The 27,487-nt window shown below is 37.3% G+C and overlaps 1 protein-coding gene across 1 annotated transcript in view; it reads left to right on the top strand.

Annotated features, from left to right (window-relative positions):
• The window catches only part of DST (dystonin), a 300,486-nt gene that overhangs the window by 251,160 nt on the left and 21,839 nt on the right, over positions 1-27,487 (top strand). Inside the window, exons 75-91 of the mRNA XM_085324897.1 lie at positions 1,776-2,007; positions 2,343-2,569; positions 3,261-3,383; positions 4,120-4,221; positions 6,207-6,308; positions 7,531-7,704; positions 8,502-8,657; positions 11,016-11,213; positions 11,678-11,806; positions 15,333-15,503; positions 16,884-17,039; positions 17,270-17,476; positions 19,158-19,277; positions 22,995-23,164; positions 23,772-23,931; positions 25,468-25,662; positions 26,868-26,996. Coding sequence (XP_085181023.1) covers positions 1,776-2,007; positions 2,343-2,569; positions 3,261-3,383; positions 4,120-4,221; positions 6,207-6,308; positions 7,531-7,704; positions 8,502-8,657; positions 11,016-11,213; positions 11,678-11,806; positions 15,333-15,503; positions 16,884-17,039; positions 17,270-17,476; positions 19,158-19,277; positions 22,995-23,164; positions 23,772-23,931; positions 25,468-25,662; positions 26,868-26,996 — 2,751 coding nt within the window. The remainder of the gene's footprint in view (positions 1-1,775; positions 2,008-2,342; positions 2,570-3,260; positions 3,384-4,119; positions 4,222-6,206; positions 6,309-7,530; positions 7,705-8,501; positions 8,658-11,015; positions 11,214-11,677; positions 11,807-15,332; positions 15,504-16,883; positions 17,040-17,269; positions 17,477-19,157; positions 19,278-22,994; positions 23,165-23,771; positions 23,932-25,467; positions 25,663-26,867; positions 26,997-27,487) is intronic.

Here is a 27,487-nt window from a genome sequence, read left to right on the forward strand (position 1 = left end):
ATCCACAGTTATTAATTTCCAGAATTTGACACGGGCATGATGTTGAGTCATTTGTTGCAATTTGTATAGATCCAAAGGCATATATTAGAGCTTAACTTTGGATCTATACCAAGGGATGGTCCATGTTGACACAGCTGTAATTGAGTCTCTAGACACCTGGGCTCACAGTCAAAGGTGGGTGGACATGATACAGACTCTATTGTGCTTTTAGTTGCAGAAAAGAATGTGCCTTTACAGTGCTAACCAGCACCACCTGGGCAGTAGCAAGGGTCTGCTCACATKTTAATCCTCACATTTTATTCCATGTTTATATTCATCACATTTTAATCCATGTTTATATGCAAAAATTTTGGTCATGATAAGAGAATGTATACTCAGTATATGTTTTTCAGGCTTGTATTTAATATTAATCACAGAATCACAGGATGGTTGARGTTGGAAGGGACCTCTGGAGATCATCTAGTCCAACCCCCCTACTCAAGCAGTGTCACCGAGAGCACGTTGCACAGGATTGTGTCCAGGCAGGCCTTGAATATCTCCAGAGAAGGAGACTCCACAACCTCTCTGGGCAACCTGTGCCAGTGCTCYGTCACCCTCACAGTAAAGAAGTTCTTCCTTATATTCAGACAGAACTTCTATGGTTCAGTTTGTGCCTATTGCCTCTTGTCCTGTTGTTGGGCATCATTGAAAAGAGTTTGGCCCCATCCTCTTTGCACCCTCCCTTAAGGTATTTGTAGACATTGATAAGATCTCCCCTCAGTCTTCTCTTCTCCAGGCTAAACAGGCCCAGCTCTTGCAGCCTTTTCTCATGAGAGAACTGCTGCAGTCCTGTAATCATATTTGTAGCCTTACGCTGGACTCGCTGTAGTAGTTTTGTGTCTCGTGTACTGGGAAGCCCAGAACTGGACACAGGACTTGAGATGAGGCCTCCCCAGGGCTGAGSAGAGGGGCAGGATCACCTCCCTCCACCTGCTGGCAACACTCTTCCTAATGCACCCCAGGAGACCATAGGCTTTCTTGGCCACAGGGCACATTGCTGGCTCATGGTCATCTTGTCATCCACCAGCACTCCCAGGTTCTTCTCTGCAGAGCTGCTCTCCAGCAGGTCAGCCTCCAGCTTGTCCTGGTGCCTAGGGTTATTTCTCCCTAGGTGCAGGACTYTGCACTTGCCCTTGTTGAACCTCAGGAGGTTCCTCTCTGCCCAGCTCTCCAGCCTGTCCAGGTCTCTCTGAATGGCAGCACAGCCCTCAGGTGTGTCAGCCACTCCTCCCAGCTTGGTWTCATCAGCAAACTTGCTGAGGAGGCACTCTGTCYCCTCATCCAGGTCATTGGTGAATAAGCTGAATAAGACTGGACCCAGTACTGACTCCCAGGGTTAGTAATTAAAGTAATCTTTCTTTCTGATGAATCAGCTGATACCTTTCTGAACTGATGAAAAGTGTGACTCTCTAAAATACAGTACAAAGTAATCTATTAGTTATGCAGGACTACATGCAGATAAATGCTGCTATATGTAARGTATCTTCAGATGAAATCTCTCAGGAGTAAATCCAGACTTCAAAGTAAAAATCCGTAGCAGAAGTATCATTTTGCAAGATCATCTTCATAATTTAGGTATTAGAAGATGGGAAGAAAGATAAAGGTGTATTCTAATGTAGTTAGAGTTGTTCAATATATTAATTTTTAAGTACCTTTTTCCAAGATAGTTTTGAGATGCAGTTTTGAATAATTTTTTTCTTGTAATTTCTCCTTTCTATTCTTTACCACTCTCTCAGTTCCATGACAAGATAGATCCAACTCTTGAGAGTCTCAAGCGCATAGTTGAACGTCTGAGGCAGCCACCTTCAATCTCAGCAGAGGTTGAGAAGATTAAAGAGCAGATCAGTGAAAATAAGAATGTTTCAATGGATCTGGAAAAACTTCAGCCAGTATATGAGACGCTTAAGCAGCGAGGGGAGGAAATGATTGCTCGCTCAGAAGGAACTGATAAGGATATATCTGCTAAAGGTAATAAATTGAGGAAAATTTCATGTAGCTGAAATACAGCAAGCTGCAATATATAAAAATCTTCATTTTTTTTACTACTAATCTAGGGGTTGTGTTCTCCTGGAGAAGTTGCTGAAAGTTTATAGGCACCAGTTTAATAATTCATCCTGGATATAAACTCTGTTTTATTTTTAAAGGCCTTATTGATTATTTCCCATTAATGTTATAGTGAGTGAAGAAACAATTTAATATCTGAACTTTAAAATGTATACATATGACTGTTTCTATTGTAGAATTATAGAGATATTTATGACCAAGATTTGCCCAGATAGTAAACTAGTTCCTCTGCTGTTTAGCTGTTCAAGATAAACTGGACCAAATGGTCCTCATTTGGGAAGATATCCAGACCTTGACTGAGGAAAGAGAGGCCAAATTGTTGGATGTAATGGAACTAGCTGAAAAGTTCTGGTGTGATCATATGGCTCTAGTAGCAACTATTAAAGATACTCAAGACTTCATTCGAGAACTGGAGGGACCTGGAGTCGACCCATCTGTAGTCAAGCAACAGCAAGAAGCTGCAGAGGTCAGTAGAAAGTATTTGATTGACCTAATGTATTTTATTCTCAGTATGCAGAGAAAAGACAGAATTACTATTAAATACCACAGGAGAATTCTTTTAGAAACCAAAGGGGATAATTATATAGAAATTTACTGTAATGGTATCTGAAGAGTCTATGGCAAATGATATGTATCAGTGCTTAATTGCACTGAGCATGTAATTTATGTCTGTCATTACATTTACATGTCTGTTCATAAACATATGTATAATTGGTATATTACTAGGATTTTTTTTAAAGTCTTACATATTTTAGATTCCCTGAGTAATATGTAACATCTAAATGAAAGACATATAGATGTATATATTATGCTCTGAGCCTGTAATTATTTATGCTGATAGTTAAAGATTTGAAAGTACAATGATAATCTTTGAAAAAGAAAACATTCTGATTAAAGAAATCTAATTTAAAACTTCCTCTTTATTTTTTCATGTCATATAAAATGACATCGTAAGCCATTGGTATAATTCAGACCAATGTTAGTTGGTTTCATCTGACACTGAAAGAGATACTTATATTTTAAGCATCCAATTTTAAGTCCAAGTGATTTTTAAAGAAAACAAAAGCCAAAACCTGCAGTGTTCTGGCTTAAAAGCAAAATATATGTAGATTATTAAATTCAGTATTAGCAGCTTTGGATTATTTTTTTCTTTGTAGGCTGCTAAAGAAGAAATTGATGGACTTCAAGAGGAGCTAGAAACAGTTGTAAACCTTGGCTCTGAACTTAGAGCTGCTTGTGGAGAGCCTGACAAACCTATTGTCAACAAGAGTATAGATGAGGTATGGGAAATGCAGATGCTTCAACCTATTTATTAGATGCTTGTTCACCTGAAATTGGTATTCCCTCTTCTCCCAAATACTTTGAAAATAAAGAAAAATATAGGAGGGGGGAAGCAAAGTAAGGTATCCCTGAAGCCTTTGTGTTAAATTAAAGTTTGTCTTTTGCTTAAATAAATCTTGACTCAGCTTAGATTACTGTGTATAGACAATTTGATTTAATTGATTTGTGGGTTACAGTTTTTGTAAACGATGATAAAACTGTTCACCAATTAATGGAATAGATAGCTAATTGTAAAAGCAACACTAGAATAAGTTTCTGATAAAACTGGTTCATGCCAAGTGAGATACCTTAACTGAGACAATCCTGTTTGGATGTCTGCGCAGTACTAATTTCTTTCATGTTCAGCACTATCAGTTTCTTTTAACCTACCTTCATTGCAGTGATGCAACTCTACAGGATTTCATAAGAGTGTTTCCCATATTTACTACAATCCCTATGTTAATAAAGATACTCAATAATCAGTAATGAAGTTCACAACTTCTGTAATCCAGACCTTTTAGTATATTCTGAAGGAAACTAACAACGCTTGGGAGAACAAGAATTTTAATGTGGAATGAATATGAAATACTCATACTTAATTTATTGGTGTTATTGATTAGTGAATAATTAGTGAATGCAAATTATACTGCACTAAAATTCTTTTTGGCCATTGGAGTAAACTGCACTTATTTGCAGCTGAATTCTGCCTGGGATGCCTTAAACAAAACATGGAAAGAAMGGGTAGACAAACTTGCAGAAGCCATGCAGGCAGCTGTTCAATACCAGGATGGACTGCAGGTAAGCTGGTGTGATAAACCTAACACAATCCTGAGTCAGTAGGATTTAATGCTGTTTGTATTTTTAAAAAGTCTTGTGATTGGGTAGGTGACAGGCAATGCCTAGCTCTGATTGTAGAAAGTATTTCCTTCAGCAGACATCTTTTTTTTTCTCTCTCCTTTTTTTTTTCTTTTGCATTAGACAGTAACTGTATTCATTTGCTTTCTTTTTGTAATTGTTCACATATCACACTACGTTTAAATTCCAAAATAAAGTCTCATTGTTTAAGGATGAGAGCAACAACACACGAATGGTAATTTTGCTCACATTTTATTGTGATATTTGGTGCTTTTAATAAGGGACTTAATGTTGTAACATATTTACTTGATTTGAAAGTAACAGAATACTGGTCCGTGTACACACTGCTACCATTTCGTTGGGGTAGAGGACAAAGTCACATAACTGAAATTTTATTCCAGTCTTTCTGGAAGACAGTTAAGTAAATAAATTCAAATATTTGAAACAAACAAAAAGAAAATATTAATAAAATGTTTCTGGACCACTATACAAATTTATAGTATAATTTGCCCATTCCTAGTACTTCAGAAGATGATTCATTTTTTAAATCTGTAGGTAAATTTTCCAGCAATTTTTAAAGATATCTTTTTCACTGTATGTGTTGTATGTTTGTGTGCATGCTCTTCTGACAACATGTCAATGAATGGTTGGAAGATTGAAACATTTGAAAAGATTTCCAGCCATCAAATTTTGCAGAACTATTTTTTTTTTTCCTGACTCAATGGAATTATTGTCTTGATTCTTAAAATCTTTAAAACTTAAAATTACAGTTTCACATGACACTGGCAGAAATTACTAGTGTATTCTGTGAAGATCAAGCAGTGAAACATTCCTTAATGATAATGTATTGTGCCTGTTTTCCAGGGCACCTCCCTATATATTTTTCTCTAAATACTTTTATGCTACTACTGTACCGATGTTGACTTGTTGGGTTATATTAGGAACATTGCTATTGGTTTCAGTRCTTCCCATTTTCTGTGGTTATATGCTGGACATTGTGCAAACGTAGTACTTTGTGAAAGAACAGTATTTAAATGCCTTCTTATGCTCATTTCAATAAACAATATGCAAAACATTATGTGCAGATTCTTAACTGCACTGTGGCTGCCTTGTGCTCTTGAGCTTGCTGGGGGAGGATCCCGTTTGCTCAGGGAACTGCGTAGCAGTAGGCAGCTCTGCCAAGCGCTCCTGCTTTGTGGCTAACTGGTAGGGGGAAAGGGCCTAGCAGAGGTATTCTTTCTCCTATGCAGTTTCCTGGCTTGTAGGAGCTGGGAGACTGTAAGTAGAGTATCCTTGAGGTTGTTCTGCACTGTGCCAGGAGCAAAGCAAGTACTTAAACGGTTTCAGGAATGGGGAAACTTAATTTTGTTGTTTAAAGCCRCAACTGTATTATCCTACTGAGGTGCAGTCTAGCTCAGTTAGGGTCCTTCATTACCTAACAAATACTGAATGGGTCTTATTTCATGTTCCTTACACAGCTCACATTGCCCTGTAGTGGGAGTTTGCTTGTTGATGATGTGTGGTTAATCATCATTTAAAGTGTGATATCATTCAACTACAGCCTTTCGTCTTGACTCTGAAAGACTGTGAAATAGAGAGTTTGTTCTGCATTTATTTTTTAGGGTATTCAAGAAGTAAAGTGCTACTCAGTTTGAATAGTATTGCAGAATAATGCAGCTAATAAAAGCTCAGTCTTTGAGCACATATATTCTTGTAACTATTACATGGAGTACTTAATTGTATTCAGTATTTGATCCCTTGTGTCATCAAGAATCTAGCTTTCATTGAAAAAAAGCTCTTTTATTTCAAAGCAGCTAGCAATGTTGTTCTCTAGAGTGAAAGAAATTCTGATACTGTACATAATACAGCTTTAAAACGTGGTATTATTTCTCTCTGCTCACACTTGAATTTCATATTGTGACTTTCAGGCAATATTTGACTGGGTGGACATTGCTGGCAGCAAGTTAGCATCTATGTCCCCAGTTGGAACAGATCTGGAGACAGTGAAGCAGCAAACAGAGGAACTTAAGGTGCGAACTAGCTATATGTTTCATTTATATTTTTCATGTGTCTATTTTTCTGTATTGTTCAGTATTTTTCTGTATTTTTCAAGAATCAAAGCAATTTTCATTTTCAATTTTAAGTAAAAAGAATCAATGTGAAAATTTCAAATTATGTTTCATTGCAAACTTTTCCTTTTAAAATGTATGGCTGAAGYCTTTGGCATTGATTTTGGTGAGATTGCATTTTATTCTGTGAATATATACTGAGAGCTGAAAAATACTTGTAATAGCATTTCTTCTTTTTCAAAGGTTATAAGGTTATGAAGATGATTCTTTTGTTATGGCCTTCACATTTTCATGTGTCCAATGTTTGCAGTTTTCTTGAGGCACTGGGAAAATGCCCCCAAAGCTTTTTACTTCTGTCACTATAGGTTTTACCTAAATGCTCAAAAGGGTCACTTGTGTCATTTCAAATCTATCCAGTAAGCTGTAAATCTAAATCTCAGGCTAACATAGAAACCTCCCAGAATGGATCTTTGACTCGGTATGCTCCAGACATTGGTAGACTATTATACATATTTTAAATAAAAACTAAGGATGTGTAATGATCAAGTTCAAGTTCTTGGTTTTGCTTCTGACTTGTACATTTTTGGGGGGCTGTGGGYAGGTTGTTTAATCTACCTATGTTATGATACAACTTCATAAGAATCATAATCTGTCATCTTATAAAAGTGCAAATAAGAATGCATGTATGCAGATTGTATTCAGACTGTTGCTGAAGTTGCCCTTGTAAGAGGGTGTTTCACTTAAGAAAATTTACTTTCAGATCTTTTGAATAGTAATTCTGTGCAAGTTCAAAGTACTGTATTATCACAACCACAAGAGTTATAAATTACTCAAGATATGTTTTGCCTTTGCTACAAACCAGAGAGATCATTGGAGAATACTCTTAACATATTTTGCATCTTCCTTTATCATCCTTTGATCACGGTTAGCAATATCTGACCGAATAGTGAGACATTATTGCATATTTTCAGTTAGCTGAGATTGTCTGGATTATCAGTGCCATGCATGCATTTTGACCCAAGAAATGTATTTATATGGTACTAATATTAAAGTAATGAAACTCCCAAACTTACGAAAGTTGACAGTGCTGCATTAGGATTCTAAGTGTTACTATACTGTGCTATATCCAAAATGACCGTTATTCGTGGTATGTTTATTTGTATTCTTTTTATATTTATCATAGCAATTTAAGACAGAAGCTTATCAGCAGCAGATAGAAATGGAAAGACTGAACCACCAGGCAGAACTATTGCTGAAGAAGGTAACAGAGGAAAGTGAGAGGCACACTGTTCAAGACCCTCTCTCAGAGCTCAAATTAATGTGGGACAACCTGGAAGAAAAAATTATCAATAGACAGGTAAATAAATCTGAAGGTGAGGGCTTTATTCATGACTTAGATTTTCGAGAAAAGCTTTTTGTTATGCRTATTGTTTTTATCACCTAAAATATTTAGTCTTTTTTATTTTGGAAATTACAGAACTATATCTGATAGAATTGGAATTTCATAATTTACTGAGTTCTTTCATGATTTTTAAACCCTTGGCTGTATTTTTGTGTCACTTCCTCAATCAGCAGTGTCACATCTCGCCATTATTTCATGTTGTTTTTTCGATGACGTTTTAATCAGCAGCTATACACGTGTTTATATATGTAAAACCCATATCAACTGCTGAAYTGAACGCTTTCTCTTAAAAACTTTAATATTAAGCTATTTCAGTGCTCTTTTCGAAACACTCACTTATCAAAGAGAAACAGATATTTAAAGATGCAGTGCTTTGAAATGTGTTTCTTTCTAAATTGACTCAGTTCACTGGTTTTAAATGCAACCTGGTCCRTGAATTTTTTATATTAAAAATAGATCCTAACTGATGAAAACTACTACCATGTCTGTGCTGAGAGAACCTGCAAACTTTGTTCTGGTTAGGAGATCTGTAATAGTCAGGAATTTAAGCCTAGTTGTAAGGCTTTACAATGGAAGTGCTAACTCAGCTCTAACTGTAGAGGGAGTTTTTTGTGTAACAGGTTCTCTCTGTTTTTTATGCTATCAGATACGTGAACCCCACTCAGTGAATGCAGCGACTAGTGGTAATTTAAGCCAATTCAATAGCATCACGAAGCCGTTTTATTGTTAACTTTATTTTATTTTTACTATAGCACAAGCTGGAGGGTGCCTTGTTAGCCTTGGGGCAGTTCCAGCATGCCCTGGATGAGTTACTGACGTGGCTGACGCACACAGAAGATTTGCTGAATGAACAGAAACCTGTGGGTGGAGACCCCAAGGCTATTGAAATTGAACTTGCCAAACATCATGTATGTAATTTTACTGAATATTAACTGAAACATTCTTTTGATGTTTATCTTAGTGATGAGTGCTGTTGTAAAACTTGATAAATAATTTTTTGTAGAGATTTTCAAGATGCTGATTATGGCTGAAATGCAAGCTTGGAAGTGAATAACTAAATCTTTCCTCTTGCTCTTCTGTATTTCCTTCTTCCTTACATATACCAGGCAAATGGCATAGGTTTTAGGAAAAAAAAATAAAATAAAAAAAGTGGGGGACAGCTCACCCTAGTCTCCACCTTCATTCACCTTCATTTGACCCAGGAAGCTCTAAAGTCATCCTACCTGGTATTCTCCCTGAAGGAATAAACTTTTGGATTAGTTCTGTTTGGGCCAGGGCTTGCAGAATGTACTTAAAACTGTGCTTCCTGTTTCTTGCTTCTCAGAGAAAAAGCAATTTCTTCAGAAATCTGCAAAATTATATCTCAGTTGTGACCAACTAAAATAGAGGATGCTACTCTGAAACTCCCAGCATACTTTAGGGGTAACCCTACCTTCATTTTTTATGTCTTTGTAAATTACAATGTAGGTTTAATTTTTTATTATTTTTAGTGGCTAGTGTGCCTCTGGAGTCCTTGGAAGAATCCTTCCATTTTCCCTTTATTTCGAAGAGAATCACCCCAGAGGGAGAAATCTTYTCTGCCTGTTTGTGTGGCTCAGTGCTGCTCATGAGTAGGTAGCTTTTTGTAGGACCGAGGATTTGGTACTAACCTTGTAAATTCTCTTCTTTGCTTTAAATCTGCCATTTAAATTTTGCCTTGCCTATCATGGGAAAAATACTCTCATTTAGAGTTCTTTTGAATTCAGAGAGAATAGATTGAAATTGACAGTATAAATTTTGGCATTTTGTTGTCTGTGTTAATGCAGTTGTACAGCTTCTGTACAGCTTTTGGAGCCTTTTGTGTGTTCATTTGGAACTTCAGCAGAGTAAAATATATAGGTGCCTTTTGTGGCTACTGTTAGAACCATTCCTTTAAAAACAAACAAAAAAAAATCACCAACCCAACTTTACAAAAATCACCAACTTTATGAAACTCTTATGTTCTCAGTGAACGGAAGTGTTTTACTACTAAAGAACATCCAGACATTGCTGATTAGTTCATTCACCTTTGGTGCTGAAGGAGTTCAGCAAACACATGAACCAGTCTACTTCCTTTTCAAAAAAACAGAGCTTATAGGTTAGAAAGTTCACACAGTAGCACTTCCTGTGCTAGCCTGGAAAAACATACCTCTTGAATAACTTTGGAAAGAACAGACCTTTTTCCTAGTGAACCTTAGGAGGAAGGAAGAAATAAGATGCATCTGCTTCTGTGAATGTCCCTTTTTTCGATTGGGAAAGTAAAATAACCAATATCTTTAGTGCTCAGCCTAGCAGAAATAATACAAATGTGTTGCACTTTCTGTATATGTAACTCCCTATTTAGTCTAACACTCTATTGTATTTTATTTAAAAGTTCCTTTGTAGTTACCTTTAAATTTTCTTTTCTATATGCTAGCATTGTGAGGGAAATCAGCTTGAACCACATCTCCTGGAAGACAGCAGTAATAAGCTTGAATTTTTCAGATGAGGTTTATTATTCTCTCTTAACCTTTTTGCAAATCTTATTTTTTCTGTCCTTTGTATCTGGTATTTTAAAGCCRTATCTTAATCTTTTTGAAATCTTTCTGAAAACAGCATCCTTTTCTCAAAGGTACTTACTGCTCATTATGATTTTATTGTGGTTCATAGTAATGGGTTTTTAACCAGCTGGGAGGAGCTCTTATGTTGTTAGCTTTACAATCATTCTCCAGCTCTTAGGACAGGTGAAATGTCCTGCTAGCCTGATATAATGTGAAACCAGTTGTAGACCTGAAATAAATTAAAAGACATCATGGCAGTCAGGTGCTGTAGGTACAGCAAGCACATACTCTTCTTGTTCCTCCTCTCTTCTGCTCTTACCCTGCTGCTCTGTGAGCAACTGGCAATACCATATATAAGACAATTTTCACACCTTACTCTCTAAATAGAAGAAAAGTGCTATTAARGTATGTAGTAAGTTAAGAGGAGTGTAGCAATACTGGATATCGCAGACATGATTCTTCACTAGCAGGACCAGAAACCTTTCACAATTTTGTATTGTTATTGAGAAAGAATATACTATTTTTCGAGGTATAAAAATGAAATATATGATATTGGGTGTAACTGCTTTTGATTGAAGTGAAGTTAATTAATGTAGCTTTAGTTGCTAATACCTGTGCTAATTTTAATCAGTAGCTCAGGTAATACAGTTGCCTTCGGTCAGTGACCTACCAGCATGGTCAGCCATACACGTTGTGTTCCAATTGTAGGTGCTGCAAAATGATGTTTTAGCTCATCAGTCTACGGTGGAAGCAGTTAAGAAAGCAGGAAATGACTTGATTGAATCAAGTGCTGTTGAAGAAGCAAGTAATTTACGGAGCAAGTTGGAACTTTTGAATCAGCGCTGGCAAAATGTGTTGAAAAAAACAGAACAAAGGAAACAGCAGCTGGACAGTGCCTTGATCCAGGTGAACAGGAAATGATCAAATAGATAACTCAGAAAAGTTACATGAAATACATAGGTATATGTATCAGAAGTTGGCCTAAATCAAAGCCATAATGCAGGTACTCCTGAATTTTGAGGTTTTGATTCAGCTGTATCTTTCACAGCTGGCCACTGTCTTTTAGAGTGCTGAACCAAGACTTCAGATTTTGGCTTATGCATTTTAGAAGGATGAAATGTCTGTATAGATACATTATTCGGTGAAAAGATTGATCTCACAATTGCTCGTTTAGCCTTCTTTCATGAGTTCCTTGTTTTTTTTGTTTTTATCCTTTATATTGGATGCAGCAAACCTAAATTTTGTTTTGGAATTTTTGTTGCTTATTGTAAATATCTGATTGATTCTGTTGGCAGTATACTTCTGCATCTGAGTTAACATTAGAATGGAAAACATTTTAATATGCTCTAAAATGATATGGTGTAATTTAGGCCCAAGGTTTCCATGGTGAAGTTGAAGATATGCAGCAATGGCTGACAGACACTGAACGTCAGCTGTTGGCATCAAAACCTGTTGGAGGCTTACCAGAAACAGCAAGAGAGCAGCTTAATACCCATATGGTAAGTATCAGTGTTAGAATGCTTTGCAAATTGCATTTCAGGGTTAACTATCTTTCATGAGTGTTTATGGTAAATACAGAGCATGGTCTATATATCACAATGTCTGTACAGTATCTTAAATCATTTTACTGGCCTTCAAACCAGAACCGTTATTTGCAGTGTTGCAAAAGTAGTAATTTGGGAAATGCCCAAAGCTAAACTGTTACTAGTATTGAGATAGAAATAGAAGAAGTTTTCGCATCCTCATTCTCAGAACGAAAAATAGAAAGTGTTTACAGTTTTTTGAATGATTAATATTTTTCTTTTCCCCTCTGTCCTCATAACTATATTTCTGCTTTTTCTAAAATATGAAAATGAATCTAAAAATGATCCACATTCATTTGGACAGGGTCCTGAAATGAAGGACTTTGATYCTCTGTTCTTTATCTAACTAAAGCTGATACTGTAATCAGTAGAGAGGTTATAAAGACTCCTGGGTCATATAGCCAGTCTGTTTTAATTAGAAATGGAAAGCTGGTCAGGCTGCCTAGAATAATTTTCTTCTTCCTCTTTAAGAAAAATACTATGGATTTTTATTCCCCTGTAGAGAACCCTTGTGCTTGACAAAAAACACTAGCTTGGTATCTTACCTCAAAGGAGGGCAGTTCATAGCGCTCCATTTATGTAAAATCATGCTGTGCTGTTAGGACTGGATATAAGCCCAAGTCCAGTGAGCTGAACTCCTGACCCCCTGGCTCAGATGTGAGAGTGATCTTTACTGAACTGTCCTTGAGTTATAGCATGCCTGAGGCAATTTCCATTAAAACACCCCGTTGTCATAGGTTTGTAATTTTATTTTGGAATGATGCTGAAGTTTTTTATGCAAAAATATAGGAGGCTTTTTTGTGTTTATTTCAAAAGTTATCAGTAACACTTTTTTGAGAACAAAAAGGARAGAATCTTACTTTTTTGAGGAAGAGTTCTTTCTTACAATTTTAAAAATAGTTATAAGGAAAATAGCACAGAACACAAATAGAACCTTGGTGTTTTCAAAGACCCTTAACCCTTGATACCCTTCTCACCTCGTCTTAAAAAAAGCCCCAACTTCCCTTCGTGTTGAAGGGGGGTATGAAAAAAAAACCCAGGAGAGTCAGTGGAGCTGTTTTCATTTTTCTATCCTGGACTTGGAATCAGATCAAGACAAAACAATTTTCCCTGGAAAATTTCAGAGTTCTCATAAGTATGTGCTTTTAGTGTGCATATCAATAAGCCATTTTCTATATTTCTTGCATTTACATATTGATTAATTAAAGAATGTTTAAACTGGGTTTAATATTGTAGTCAGAGCAAGTGTGAATATGTTCCTGGTAGTATGTACTCTATATGTCGAAAGACTTCCTAACTTCACCTTTTACCGAGTTGTTTCTATACTGTGGGCTATCCCGTAGCTGACTCAACATCTTTTAATATATAACTCTTAAGAAGGAAAAAAAAAAAAGGATTTGGTTAGAGTTTAATTAAACCTCACTGCATCCATGCCGCTCTATGTAAATTCTCACTTTTTTGGCAGCTCAAAGGCTGAGGCCAAGTGTCATGTTGAGTGTTGTTGATCATACCTTACAAACTTCAAACTTGCCATTAAGTGATCCAGACTCTTAATTGTTGACATGTAGCTAAAGAACAAAACTTTGCTCTATGTTTTGTGTTTGTCATTACAAATAACGTAAAATCTTGAGTCGAACATCTGTGTTACAGTTATGGATAGAAGAGCCMACAGTTGCAGTCAGTTCACAAATAGGGTAGAGACTAGGTAGTGCTTCCAGCTAAGGCAGCTCCAGGARTACAGAAGATATGAAAAGAAATTACAGGACACCAACAGCAAAGGGATTGAAAAGAGACCTCCTCAGTGCTAATCATAAATATCCCTTTCACCAAAAAACAATTTGTTTCTCTTAGGTCTTTCATTTCAAATTACTTTAATTCCTACGGCCCTTTTAAGAATATCATTTTACTACAGAATTAACCATTGTAGTGATCCCTCAGGATTGGTATCTTAGACTGAGCTCAGCTCCAGTGTGTGTGGCCGGTGTCTCTCACCTGTGCTGCACTCCCTGCGTATACTGCTTAGGGATTAGTGCTGCAGTAAAATAAGCTGCTCTAGGAACTCTGTGGAAACTTCTTCTGTATTTCTGGGCATCTGGTGGAGATTGTGGAATGTCAGCTGCACAGAAGGTGGAATCTGGATCCCCTTTCCCTATCGTTTCCCTCTGAGCTAATTAGCTTGACTTATAAGGGTCATTTAACTTCGAGGGAGATCTTCTGAGTGTGGATGTGAGACGAGTGAAGAGTAATGCACAGGGAAGGCCCGAGCTTCATCTGCAGTGCAGACATACATACTCTAAGATGTTATTAAAGCTATCTTCTACCTTTTTGATTTTGTCTTCAAATGTGSCCATTGGGTTTATTAAAATACACACATGCATACAGACATCCTTTAGTTTCTGAGAATAAGAAATGTGRAGCTTTACAGCCTAAGAAAAATGTTTTAGGGAGGTTGAGAAAATAGGAAAAAGTAGATCAGGTGACAACACTTTTCATAGTCCGAAGGAAGGAAGGAAGCTTTCTGGCCTGTGAAAATCTCAGTTTATAGTCTGGCCTACTTCCTGCTTTGTCCTCRTGGGGGATCAGATACAACCCTATGCCCAGTATCTTCTACCCAGGAGAAACTGTTGTTTTTAGGCTGCTTTACTGCGAATCCAAGAGAAAAGTCCTTTCCCTCCTATTTACAGGACAGTTATTACTCATCTTCTTGAACCTGTTCCTCATTTGGAAGTCTGCATCAACTTTGATCATGCATTTTGGATGGTCTGCTATAAGTTTTGAAAATGCTCTTTTGATTCAGAAGGAATTATGAGTGTTCCAGTTCTCTTGCCATCTCATATTTAACGTGGTTGAAAGAAAAGAATAGTTAGTAAAATACTTAGCAGGTAAAACAGTTGTTACAATTATTCTTTCAGCCATTCTACCATWATTCCTGTCTATGTGGAAAGTCTTCTGTGTACATAAAGTCTTTAGAGCTCATGCCAAGCAAGTGAAGGAAGATACAGATAAATACAGATTTTTAAAAAAGAGACAATGTACAGTAGAGCAGCCCTCCCAAGTTGTCCCACCCACTTTTGAAGGTGTATTGGATAGCTCTGGGCTTTCAGCGTGCTGTATAATGCTGACATGTTTTGTGTTTCAGCTACAGATGGACTTGAAACCAATTGAGTTGCAGCAAATCTTGCACAGTGAGATAAGCGGATAATACTTTCCTTGCCAGGCTTTGGATCTCAGAAAAAAACATCTGACAGACAGTACAACTTCTCATTTCCTGAAGAATTGGGCCCTTTCTTTGCTCATTTGGCTTTTTATGAATTACATGTGTTTCCTGTATTAGTCTTAATCGTACCCACAAAGTGTTGGGGGAAGAATAGATAGTGTGCTAACATTGGTAAAGAGTATTGAATTTCTACCTGATTTATATTTTGGTGGTTTCTTAATTTAGGAACTTTGTGCTGCCTTTGAAGCCAAAGAAGAGACATATAAGTGTCTAATGCAGAAAGGCCAGCAGATGCTTGCAAGATGCCCAGAATCTGCTGAAACGAACGTCGAGCAGGACATAAATAACTTGAAAGAAAAATGGGAATCGGTACAAACAAAGCTCAGTGAAAGAAAAGTACGTGCTCTTAAATAAAAATAGAAGTGTAAATCATGTATTTAAGCATATTATTGTCCACTCCTTTTATACATACTTGATCTTGATCTTTCATATTTAGAATTAATTATACAGTTACGCAGAATTCATTGGTATGCTTAATAAGTGCTAGGAACCAGTAGGATTCAAAAAGAACTTTAAAATATAAAACTCAGGAACTTTGAGGTAGAAGAATGTTTAAAAATAAGAACTCCTTCAAAATACTGATACTGACACAAAGTCATTTTCTAGAAAGTGAGATTTGTGTTTTTTTTTTTTTTTTTTTTTTTTTNTTTTTTTTTTTTTTTTTTTTTTTATTATAGTGATCATAGACATGAGAGAATGAATAAACTTACTTGATTATTCAAGTTTATTTCCTTCTTAGGAATTGCTGCTTTAATTTTTGTAGCTTTTATCCATTTTTTTTCTTAAATTCCCAAACACTTGGCCTTCTGCTTCCTATTTCAGGTGACTACCTTCTACTTTAACGTAGCTCAATAGCATGATTTCACGGATGTGCAACATATGTTTTGATATTACTAATTTCATTTTACTTTCAATCATTTATGAAGTATAGTCCCTTTGTTCTACCTCTGTCAAACAATGAATAATATCAATAACTACAAACAGAGGAACTCTCTGTACAGCCCTGATTTGTATAAAGCACAAATATTTAACTTGTAGCTTAGGTATACTTTAAAGTAAGAACGTTCATGTCTCTTAAGATAACTGTATAACGCAAGAATATTTAACTAATTAATACGAAACACGAGCACCTTCCTGCAGGAAGCTTTAAGGTCAGAGTACTAAGCTAGTCCAGCAGTGTGACTATGTGAAAATCACTGACTGCTTTCAATAATAATAATAAAAAAATGCTATATCCAAAATTAGTACTGATTTAGGCAATGAAAATGATGATTGGGCATTATTTAAAAAATATGGTCTAGGCAAACTTGTTTTTTTAGTGCAAGAGAATAACAGATGATCTCTTCAGGTCTCCCCCAGGTGCACTGCCACCTTAGACTTCCGAGATTCTACTGGTTTTGTATTGAAATTGGTAAACCCTCATGTTCCATTACAGTTAAGTAGTACAAGATGTAATGTTCTAACATGGAAAGTTTTAACCTGATAGTAGATGCTGTATTTTCTACTTTTTAATCTAATTTTACTATTACTTTTCTATCTGTCTCCTTTGACAGATTCATATGTAGGCTGTTACTTTAAAATATAAAACTCAGGAACTTTGAGGTAGAAGAATGCTTAAAAATAAGAACTCCTTCAAAATGCTAAGCTAGAATGGTTTACTTGGCTGAAACAGCTATAAAACATCAACTTTTACTGAAGTATGACCTATTTTTACAGACCAAACTGGAAGAAGCCCTCAATTTAGCAATGGAGTTCCACAACTCACTTCAAGACTTCATCAACTGGCTTACTCAGGCTGAGCAAACTCTAACTGCAGCTTCTCGGCCAAGTCTTATCTTGGATACTGTCTTGTTTCAAATTGATGAACACAAGGTATGTAAAGAAACAGATGTGCGATGTTTTTCTCCCACTCTTTGGAGATGCTTTAACAATGTCCAAATGAACCCTGTAATGCTGGCACTCAGAGAAATGTTTAATTTATTTTAAAATTGCATTTTTATAGTCTTTCCCACTGCATTATCATTTATCAGACTATTTTTTCAGTGTTACCCAGTGCCTGAGCAACACAGTATTCAGAGTAATTTTTTCCTTTTTTTCCCAAGGTTTTTGCCACAGAAGTGAATTCTCATCGAGATCAGATCATAGAGCTGGACAAAACTGGAACCCATTTAAAATATTTCAGCCAGAAACAAGATGTTGTCCTTATTAAGAATCTTCTTATTAGTGTACAGAGTAGATGGGAAAAAGTAGTTCAACGCTTAGTTGAAAGGGGAAGAGCTTTGGATGATGCAAGGAAAAGAGCCAAACAGGTAATGTGACAAATGTTGTACAACTCTTTGAACTCAGCTGTAATCAAATCCAGACCCTTGAGGTATATGGTGCTTTAAAGCACTTTTAAGCAAGTCTGAGTTTAGTGTAACAGACTTCGTTGAATTAGTGGAGCAATTTCTGTGATTCAACCATAAACCAGTTCATCTGGAAGGTGAAAGCTTCATTTTCAATCCAAGCAGTGACTTCCATCTACAGTGTGGTACAGTCTGAAAGAAGTTGCAGCATAGCTTCCAGCTGTATGCTAGTGCCATCTGTCTTCAAAAAGAAGTTGCACAATCAACCCTTATATTTTAAAGAGTGTGATGAACCCTTTTCCCTGCTCTGTGAGAGTATTGCTTAGTATTTTTTTTTCCTTAGGTTTACACTGTGCCCTAATACTCATCACTTTCCCAATCTGTTAGTTACAAGACCAACATCTTCTGTTTGGGAAGATCTCTCCATTTGTTTCCATAAAAAGCTGAAGGGGTCATTACACAGTTTTCTTCACCAGGGAGCTTTCATTTTTTCCTTAGATTCGCGTTCCCATTTCTGAGGAACATAAATGATAAGATGTAAAATGCATGAGAAGAATGTAATACATGTAAATGTATTTTGTATTCAATACAAAAATGCTAGGGTCTTTTTATTCAAGTGGAATTTTGACTGTATTCATGTTCATTCCCATGTTCAGTGCTTCCACTATCCTACTCGTAGATTAAGAACTTTTCTGTGCTGTAGACCAGTGAGATGTTATTTATTTTTCAGCAGTTTATCCTGTACACACACACTGCAATGTTCTGCAGTGAGGTGGACAACAGTGAGGATTTCATCTCTCTGTCCGTTTACAGAGCTGAATACAATGAGTTTCATTCATTTAGGATGACAACTATCTGTGTAGGGGGAGGGACTGCTGAAGGGTACTGATGTGAAAGCCTGACCTGCAGCCCTGAGCAGTAGGGGTCCAGGAGACTTGAAACAATTTCTTGTGCTTTCACTTCTTCCCCAGCTGTCAAGGAAAGGAAACAGAGGATTCCATGTAGGCAGCCCCAACCAGAAGAATTTTGAAAAATCCAGTTCCAAGGCAATGACACTCCGTGAGATCCTGTGGCGTACTTGAATCTTTAGCCTTTCCCTGCTTCCTTCCCTGAAGCACTGTTTATATTGAGACAGGAAGGAAGATCAAAAATCTGTTCCTTGCCCATGAAGATAGCATTTGAAAGACCAAGAGGTCTTTCCTAAATAGGAGAGTCCCAGGGAAAAACGTGGGCAGTCTTCCAGAGCAGAGTTTTCCCCAAATAGTGATTTACTGCTGTTGTCCCATATAAGCCTGGCCTATAACTAAGGCCTATTCATGTTGTTATTTACATTTACACATTATTAAAGAGGTAGGAGTCCAAGTAACCACATCAACAGAAGTCACCAAAATTTCTTCAAAAGATGCATCCTTCGTGAACAGATCATGTATGTGAAAGGTTGCTAATCGGCCTTGGAGAAAAGAGACTAAGTCTAGTCAATACATAGTTGGGCCAGTCTCTCTCTGAGAAGTCAAGAAGAGAAAGCTCACTGATCCTTTCCCAAGTTTGCAAAGCACTTGTTTGGCCTGTAGAGAATAAATATTTTTTTTGACCATTTTATGCACCAGCATATATTTAAATCTTTGCAAATCTCACTTTCCTACAGTTCCATGAAGCCTGGCACAAACTTATGGAATGGTTAGAAGAATCAGAGAAATCTTTGGACTCAGAGCTCGAAATTGCAAATGACCCTGACAAAATAAAGATGCAGCTTGCACAGCATAAGGTGAGTCATGACTGATGAAATGCAAGATACCCTGTGAGATGGCAGGCAGTTCTGTCAGTGTTGTACCATTCAGTCAGCGAAGGAGGTGGATCTGTTGCCTCACTAATATGGAAAGCTTATTAGCATCAAACTAACTGGTGTTGTGTTGCCAGGTAGTAAAATTAGTAGAAATGAAAAAAACTTCCTTTGTATTGGATTCAGAGTTCCAGGACCACCTTTCCACAAATGCAACTATTATGGGCAAAAATATAAAACTCTTGGATTAGCCTGGCTTTTCAAGCAAACAATGATAACATGAAAGAGAAAAAAATTCTACAGTTCCATGAGACACAGAGCAAAAAGCCTAGAGGGAGTTTTTACTTTGTTTTTAATTTTGCAAAGAGCCATGAACATACTACTGAGGATCAAGTGGATGAATGGTAGACTCTTCAAACAAGCTGTTTCTAAAAGTTTATTTTGGAGCAATTTCCTCAGAGACAGGGTAGTGAAAGATCATTCATTTTTTTGCATTTTGGAAAACCATTACTTCTGCTCTATTTTAGTATTCTTCCTTTCATCCCTTACTCTTAGTTTTTCATTCTGAAGAGTATTCCCAGGGTTTAGCAACTCTTTCACTTCCAGTGCATCTTCTGATGACTGCTTTTACCTCTTACTAGTCTTTAGCTTGTATCTTAAGGATTGTTTACTGTGTCAATGTACTTTTATATTTTTATCATTTCTCAGGTTCCATGATGATTTAAGATGTGTTTATCAAACAGAAGAATATTTTCCTTTAATATAGGAAAGTTGGCTGTTAGTTGAGCAAACATAGTATTACCTATGTTTGTTGTTAAAATTGTTAGCATAACAGAATGTTAATGCAGGCTTTATCTAACTCTGCATTTTCAGTTTGTTCTGGGATTGCTATTGTTGCCAAAATCTGAAGTCGGCTCTGAGAGTTTAGAAAAAAATCTTTCTGTTAAGATCATCTTTCTTGTCTGCTGTAACTGTATCCCTCTTCTAATACTTCCACTACTCCCCTTTCTTTATATAAAATTCAAACTCCTCATGTGTATAGTCAACACATTGTGACTTGGCTTGTGGGTTCTTCCTGTCCTTCTTGATGCCAGTTCAAGTCTTCAGCTTTCTCCTCTTCCCATCTCCTGAAATGTAGAGTTGATATCCCGCTTGTTTTTTTACCTACAGCAGTATCTTTTATGAGTCCAAACTTCCTCACACTGTTCAACAGACTCCTCATTTCTGTCAGTGTATTTCCTGCAATCTGTTTTCGTATAAAATGCCTGCAGAGAATAGCTACTTAAGTTGCTTGAATCTCATTTCTCGTAAGGAACATGATGGTATGTAGCACAGGGACATTAGGACCAAAGCTGGTGATTTGGAGAAAAAATATGAATGTATATGAAGCAGGGAGTTCTGTGAACTTTGTGACTTTAAACTTCAAACAACCCCCTCCAAGAAATCGAACCCAATTGTTTTTGGGAGCTGTCAAACCTCCCAGCACTGCAATGTCCTTCCTTGTATTTTGAGTCCTTTCCTTCCACTCCAGTATATACCCCCTGTGTCTGTCTTCGTCTTTTCTGTCCAGCCTTGAAGGTTTCCTTGCTCTATTTAGTTAATGATTTTGATATCTAAACTGAATGTGTGTGCTTAGTGTGTGCTGTTAGCAATAATTTGGGCTAATTCTTTGCCAGAATATTACTGCCAAAAAATAAGAAAAAAAGAGAGAGAAAAGCCAAGATAACATGTTTTCTCTCTCATTCATATCTAGTGAGTTGCCAGGGACTTTTGGGGGTTATGCATGGTCTGTTTATTGACAATTTTTTCTTATTTGTAGAAGTCAGGAATGGAAAACCCCCTACTAGATCACACAGTCTACTCCTCTGCTAATGCCGAATGTTCTTTACAATACATTTATATGAAGCTGACTATTTTATCTGTATGTTACTGTCTGCCTTAGAAGGGAGGTAGATAGTTAATTACTGAGGTTTCATTCTTTTTACCTATCTGCTCTTGGCAGCTGAGATGTCTTACAGCAAATTTTGGTTTCAGTTACACCTCTGTGAAATCAAATTCAAGGAGATTTAGTATGGTGTGTGCAGACCAGCTCTGAAAGAATGCATTAACTAAACCCCTTTGTTCTCCTTGATATCTGTTTTTACTGTATGATCCTTCTCTGGCAGCACTTTCTTTTCATTTCTTTGTGCAAATTAATCCCAGAAAAACACTAAGGACAGTGCAGTGCATAAAATCAGGTGAGATTTCCGTAAGAAACCTTGAGTTATCCTTGGTGAAGTTAGCCTACTGTCCCCAAGGCTGATCCCTATCCCTGCCTCCTCCTACTTTGCCCACCCTGAGTCGTTCCTTTCCCTGACATGCATCCACATCTAGAAGGAGCAGCTGATGAAGAGGACACATGGGGAAGCTGGTGAAGGAATCATAGCTCACCATGGCACAGGTTAGCACAGGCCAGCTGGTAACACCTCATGTGAACTTGTCAGAAAGAGGTAAGCGGTCACGCCTGTGCCAGCAACACCAGTGTGGTAGGTCTGCAATCTTTACGTGCTCCTGAGGTATTATAAGCTATAAGTGGTAACAACCCCCATTCTGGATGTGATCATACTGAAGGTCGCACTGAGATTCAGATGAAAGTCTGTTTTAGCGAACTCTGAACAATACCTATTTTGGCCTGCTATTTTTTTAATGTCAAAGAAGATATTTGATTCTGCGCATCTGAGGTTCATAAAGCAAACTTGTGATAATTTTTTTTTTATTGGTTTCCCACTAATAGTTCATGAAGGTGTGAAATAAAACTCTCTAAGTGTTAAACATTGCTATCACTTAAATGCTGCTGCATAGGGCTGGTTTTATCTTTTGGCAATGTTCATTTGTTTAATTACTTATTATGACATTCTGTTCTGAGGTACCAGATGAAGTGTGTTTGTGTGTGTTCCCCTGTGCCTGTGAAAAACTACCAGAAACTCCACACAGAAGTAACTGTTAGAGCTGTCAGGCAAATATGACTATGGCATCACCATCATTTTCAAGAGTCCCTCAACCACAGTAACTTGACTGCAACCAATAACATGACTTCCAACTTAAACTACATTATTGGGATGTCATCTGACTTCCTCTTGTGCCTCAATCTGCACACTTTTGGCATACAAATTTTCCTAGTTACGATATATCTCAATATTAGGAGGATTCAATGCTCATGGATCAAAGTCCTCCAGCTTGACCATACTATGCTAAAGCAGAATTACTGCAGCCTTTGGGGCACTCTACACCAGCTTGAAATCTTAGTGTATATATATAAATATAGCATGAAGACTGCTCTGTTCATGGGTTCCACAGGAGCATATTTGTCTGTCTCGTGCAAGCTGAAATGTGAGATTATGGTAGGACAGGAATCACCACTGCCACTGAAGAAGGAATTTTCCAGGAGTTGTTCATGTAGATGTAGAGCTGCTTCTACATCCAGAGAGGGACAAAAGACATGGACTCTGCTAAAGCATCAAGCCCCTTTATAATTTCTATGACTTTCAGCTTCACTATGGCACTAGCAGACTAGAAATGTCGCAGTAAGTAGTAAAATGTAGCAAAATTTTCATGCAACAACATTTACAATTTACATTGTAAATAATATGGTAAAATACATTAACTACAGCCTATGAGCAGTTAATGCTATATAGGTGTTTTCTTTTTCTTCTATGCATGTAGGAATTCCAGAAATCACTTGGTGCCAAACATTCTGTGTATGATACCACAAATAGGACTGGACGTTCCTTGAAAGAGAAAACCACTTTGGCTGATGACAATTTGAAACTAGATGATATGCTGAGTGAACTAAGAGATAAATGGGATACAATCTGTGGAAAATCAGTAGAAAGGTAAATGAAAAGCCAACTTAATTCCTCGGCAGATAAGAAGGCTTATGAGAATTCTTTTGGCATCTGTTTTGGCTTCTATGGTGTAAGAGTAAAATGAGAAATGCTAGCTTGTTTGATAATTAAGAGTGCCAAAACAGTAAAGGACTAGAAATGCAAGCTCCCAGCTTTCCTGATGCTATGGAAGAGGACTGAGAAAGAGAGCCAGAGGAACAGTACCCATCTGCTGGGGAACCTGCTTTGTACTGGTCAGCAGATAAGAGTGCATAGGGCTGATTAACTTCTTTAGTAAATTCCCACTTGCGCGGTATATTCTGCTTGTCTTGCTCAGGAGCCAGTGCATTTGAGGTTAACCCAGGGAGCTGTGATGAACATTGCCTTTTTCAGAGATAGCAGAAGTGTGTGCTGTCTGTAAATGTTCGGAGCTTGGAGAAGCATTTTGTACACCCCATGTGGAACTAAGCTTTTGTTTTCCTTTCAGTATTTTAAAGAGGAGAAACATTAACAGCTCTTTGTTGTTGCCATTTTATGTTGAAAAAGTTTCCTTATAGCCTGTAAGTGATCTTTAACAAAATTTACTGTTTTTGTTGTATTCATTCTTTTTTCCTAGACAAAATAAACTGGAGGAAGCCCTGTTGTTTTCTGGACAATTTACTGATGCTTTGCAAGCTCTCATTGACTGGTTATACAAAATTGAGCCTCAGCTAGCAGAAGATCAGCCAGTACATGGTGACATTGATTTAGTGATGAACCTGATTGACAATCACAAGGTAATTTTAAAAGTATCCTTCTTTCTAATTACTGGACTGCTAATAAGTGTAGCATTTTAATGCTATCCTTACTTGCCTATTTTAGAAACATGAAATGTTTTTATAACACAAGCATGGCAGCTACAGTGGAAAATGCTATAAAATATACTTGGGAGAAAAAAGTTAGTAACTTATTGGCACCAATTAGCTTTGAGATAGTCCCTATAATGCTGTGTTCTTGTGCATTATGAATATCAGATCAAAAGTCAGAAATGCGCATTTATGAATATGTATATATGAACCAGAACTGGCAAAAATAATTTTACTGGAAATCTTTCGAGAAGAAGAAACAGGACTTTAATCAGAGCATCTGCTAAACAAATGTCCAGTGCAATTGTCTTGACTAGAGCAGCCTTTCTGGAAAGACAGCAATTTCAAACCACAAAAGCTGCCATGTATTTATGTGGAGAAGTAGTTGCAATGCTTAATTTAGGCATGGGAGTGCCCAACTGGATGATGGCCCGAAGAGCCTACATTGGCCATCTGCAGTATTTTGTCAATGAAGCATGATACAGTGCTTTCAAAGATGGGAACCAGTAGGGGATCTAGGACTGTGCCTCTGAATCTGCAATTCTGCAGTACCAGTGAGTATGTCAGAAGAAACATCTGTTGGAGATGATAGCTTTGCAAAAGCTACCCACAGTCAGAGCTCTGTTGTCTGGGAGGGTTAGGAGATGAGGGGTTGACCATGGTTCAACCATCAGTGATTTTGAGTATTCAAAGACTGTTCAGTGAGGAGGAGCTTTTGTCCATCATGGAAAAGAATTGGAATCGGAACACAGATGAAAAATTGCCTGAAATGTGCTGAAATTGCTTCTGAAATCCTATTGTATCCCACAACTAAGTCATAGTGACACAGTACATTGGGACTGTCATATCTTCTAAAACGTTCCTTTATGTAACTGGAGCTGTGAATGTGAGTGTACTCTCACATAAATATATGAATATGTGGCAAGATCTACAGCCCTACTAGTCAGATTAGGTTGGGTTTTATTTGTGTTTTTATAGTTTTAACATTTCTCCTTGWTTGTTAGCATTTTATGTGATCTTTGCTTGCTGGGGCAATCTTGCACGTTTATCACAGTGTCAGATGAATTGCTTTGACAAGAGTTTGAAACCAATGTGGTTAGGAGGCTAGATTTCTCATGCATTTCATTGGGATGTGTTGTTCTTAGGACCTGCCTGCCATTTTCCTTTCCTGCTCATACTCCTTTTTTTTTAGAATAGGGTAGTTTGATCAGAGTTGCTTGAACTTTCTTACCATCATAAACTTGAAACTTTAAAAGACTTCTGCAGAGATATCATGACAAAGCACTCTGTCAAACTGCAAAAGGTAAAGATCTTTAGATTAAATGAACAAAACTTTTGCATCACTTAGATGGAGATATTCTTGACTGAATTAAGCCCATGTTTTGATATCTTCTTATAACCATTTTTTTGTTATTCTTTGTATATCTTATTAAATAAAATATTTCAAATGTATTTTGTGGTGCCTAGGTTTTCCAGAAGGAGCTGGGAAAAAGAACAAGCAGTGTGCAGGCTCTGAAGCGCTCTGCCAGAGAGCTGATAGAAGGCAGTCGTGATGACTCTTCCTGGGTCAAAGTCCAAATGCAAGAGCTAAGCACTCGCTGGGAGACAGTTTGTGCCCTGTCAGTATCCAAGCAAACACGACTGGAACAAGCTCTCCGGCAGGTAAAGAATACTACTGATATCATAGGCAGTTTATGAGAAACAAAGAAAAATATATTATATGATAGTTGCCCAAAATTTTTATTTACTTTTCTTTATTTTATTAAATATCATTTAATTTCATTCAAAAATAGTAATTTTCTTGCACATGCGTTGTGTACCTTGTTTCTGTCACCTTATAGCACATAAATAAGGCCTTTAGCATTCTTTATTATTATTATTATTATGATTGTTAGTTTTGTGACAGTCATGGACTAGATCCCACAAATATAAAGTGATTGTTTGAAAGACCTTACTATCTTAATGATATCAGTAGTGTTACTGGCAAGAGTGAAAGGTAAGGCTGACCCCTTCACAAGAAGTTGGAGGTTGGCACTATACCTACATGTTTTGTGCTTTATTAGAAAGAAGTAAATTTGTTTGCTAAAAGCTTGTTTACACTGACAGAAATACAATGCACGATGAAATACATTGCAGAAACCCTTGAGCTGTGCTGAGTCCACTCAGAAGCTGGAACAGTTACATGCATATTGGCTGGTACCAATCCCGAATGAATAGGTCCCTATGTTGGTTGCAAACCTGAGGTAATATCTGCACAGTTCTGCACTATCAAGGTGTTTGAGCTTGAGTTGATTCTAGCTTGGGGCTCCTTATGTGACAGCAGTGTAACCACTGTGCACAGAATTCCTGCTTTGCATTCCCAGAATACTATATTCATCCAGCTGCCTGATCTCTCAGCAGATACAGTCCTGAGTACGTCAAACACTGCATCCAAAGGTGGATTTTTCCTGTTTTCTCCAATCATGAAAGGGTCAGTCACCAACAGCCTCTCAGCTGATTTTGCTTAACCAGTGATTTAGGCTATGCAGAAAATACAGTTCTCATCTCTCCAGCTGGTTCATGAAAGCACCTCGTGTATAATTCGTCAGCCTAAAGGCATGACGTTCTCAACTGAGCTGCACATGCACTATAGGTGGCTAAAAGCATGAACAGGCTCTTAGACTTCCTACAGTTTTTTGAGAAGCATGAGATGTTTTACAGTTATGAAAATGTAGTACTGTATATCATTGACTTTTTAATTGAAAGTTAATGTGCCAGTACCGCTCCATGATCAGTGATTCCACATCTGGGCTAGGTCTCCTTATGTAAGCTGCACTGTGTCTGCCAGGTCCCCTCAAGAGTGACCATGCCTTTTTGTTTTTTAACAGGCAGAAGAATTCCACTCTGTGGTTCATGTTCTTTTGGAGTGGCTGGCAGAGGCTGAGCAGGCTCTTCGTTTCCATGGGGTCCTTCCAGATGATGAAGAGGCTTTACGTACACTAATAGAGCAGCACAGGGTATGCAAGAAAATAAAGAGAATCCTATTCGTTATAATACATCTATTAGAGGGTGGAAATAAATGAAACAAAACAAAATCTACCTCATGTATTCAAATTCAGCATCCATGGTTTGTCTTTGCAACTGTTTTTATAGAGAAATTAGAAATTTGCTAGATTTGAGCGTGTGGTGCTCATACATAGGGTGGATTCTCCTTTGAATCATACTGGTTTGCTAAGAAAATAGTTCTTAGCAATAATATTGCTAAGAAATAATGAACATTTAGAAAGTAACGGTAAACATTTAGAAATGGATTTAAAAAACTCTGTGGAACAAATGCTGCCTGACAATTATAACACAAAGTGTTAAGCTAGCAAAAATATCTGTTGTCTTAACAGTATTGAGCAAACCGCCCTATGCTTTTCCTTCAAGGTCATCTGTAAATGTCAGCAGCATGATGTTATCATCCATTAACCTTCTGTCATGCTGAAACACCATGCTGTCATGCTTC

The sequence above is a fragment of the Rhea americana genome, unplaced genomic scaffold, assembly GCF_003343005.1.
Source record: "Rhea americana isolate MKP2758 unplaced genomic scaffold, rheAme1 scaffold_94, whole genome shotgun sequence".
Taxonomy (NCBI): Eukaryota; Metazoa; Chordata; class Aves; order Rheiformes; family Rheidae; genus Rhea; species Rhea americana.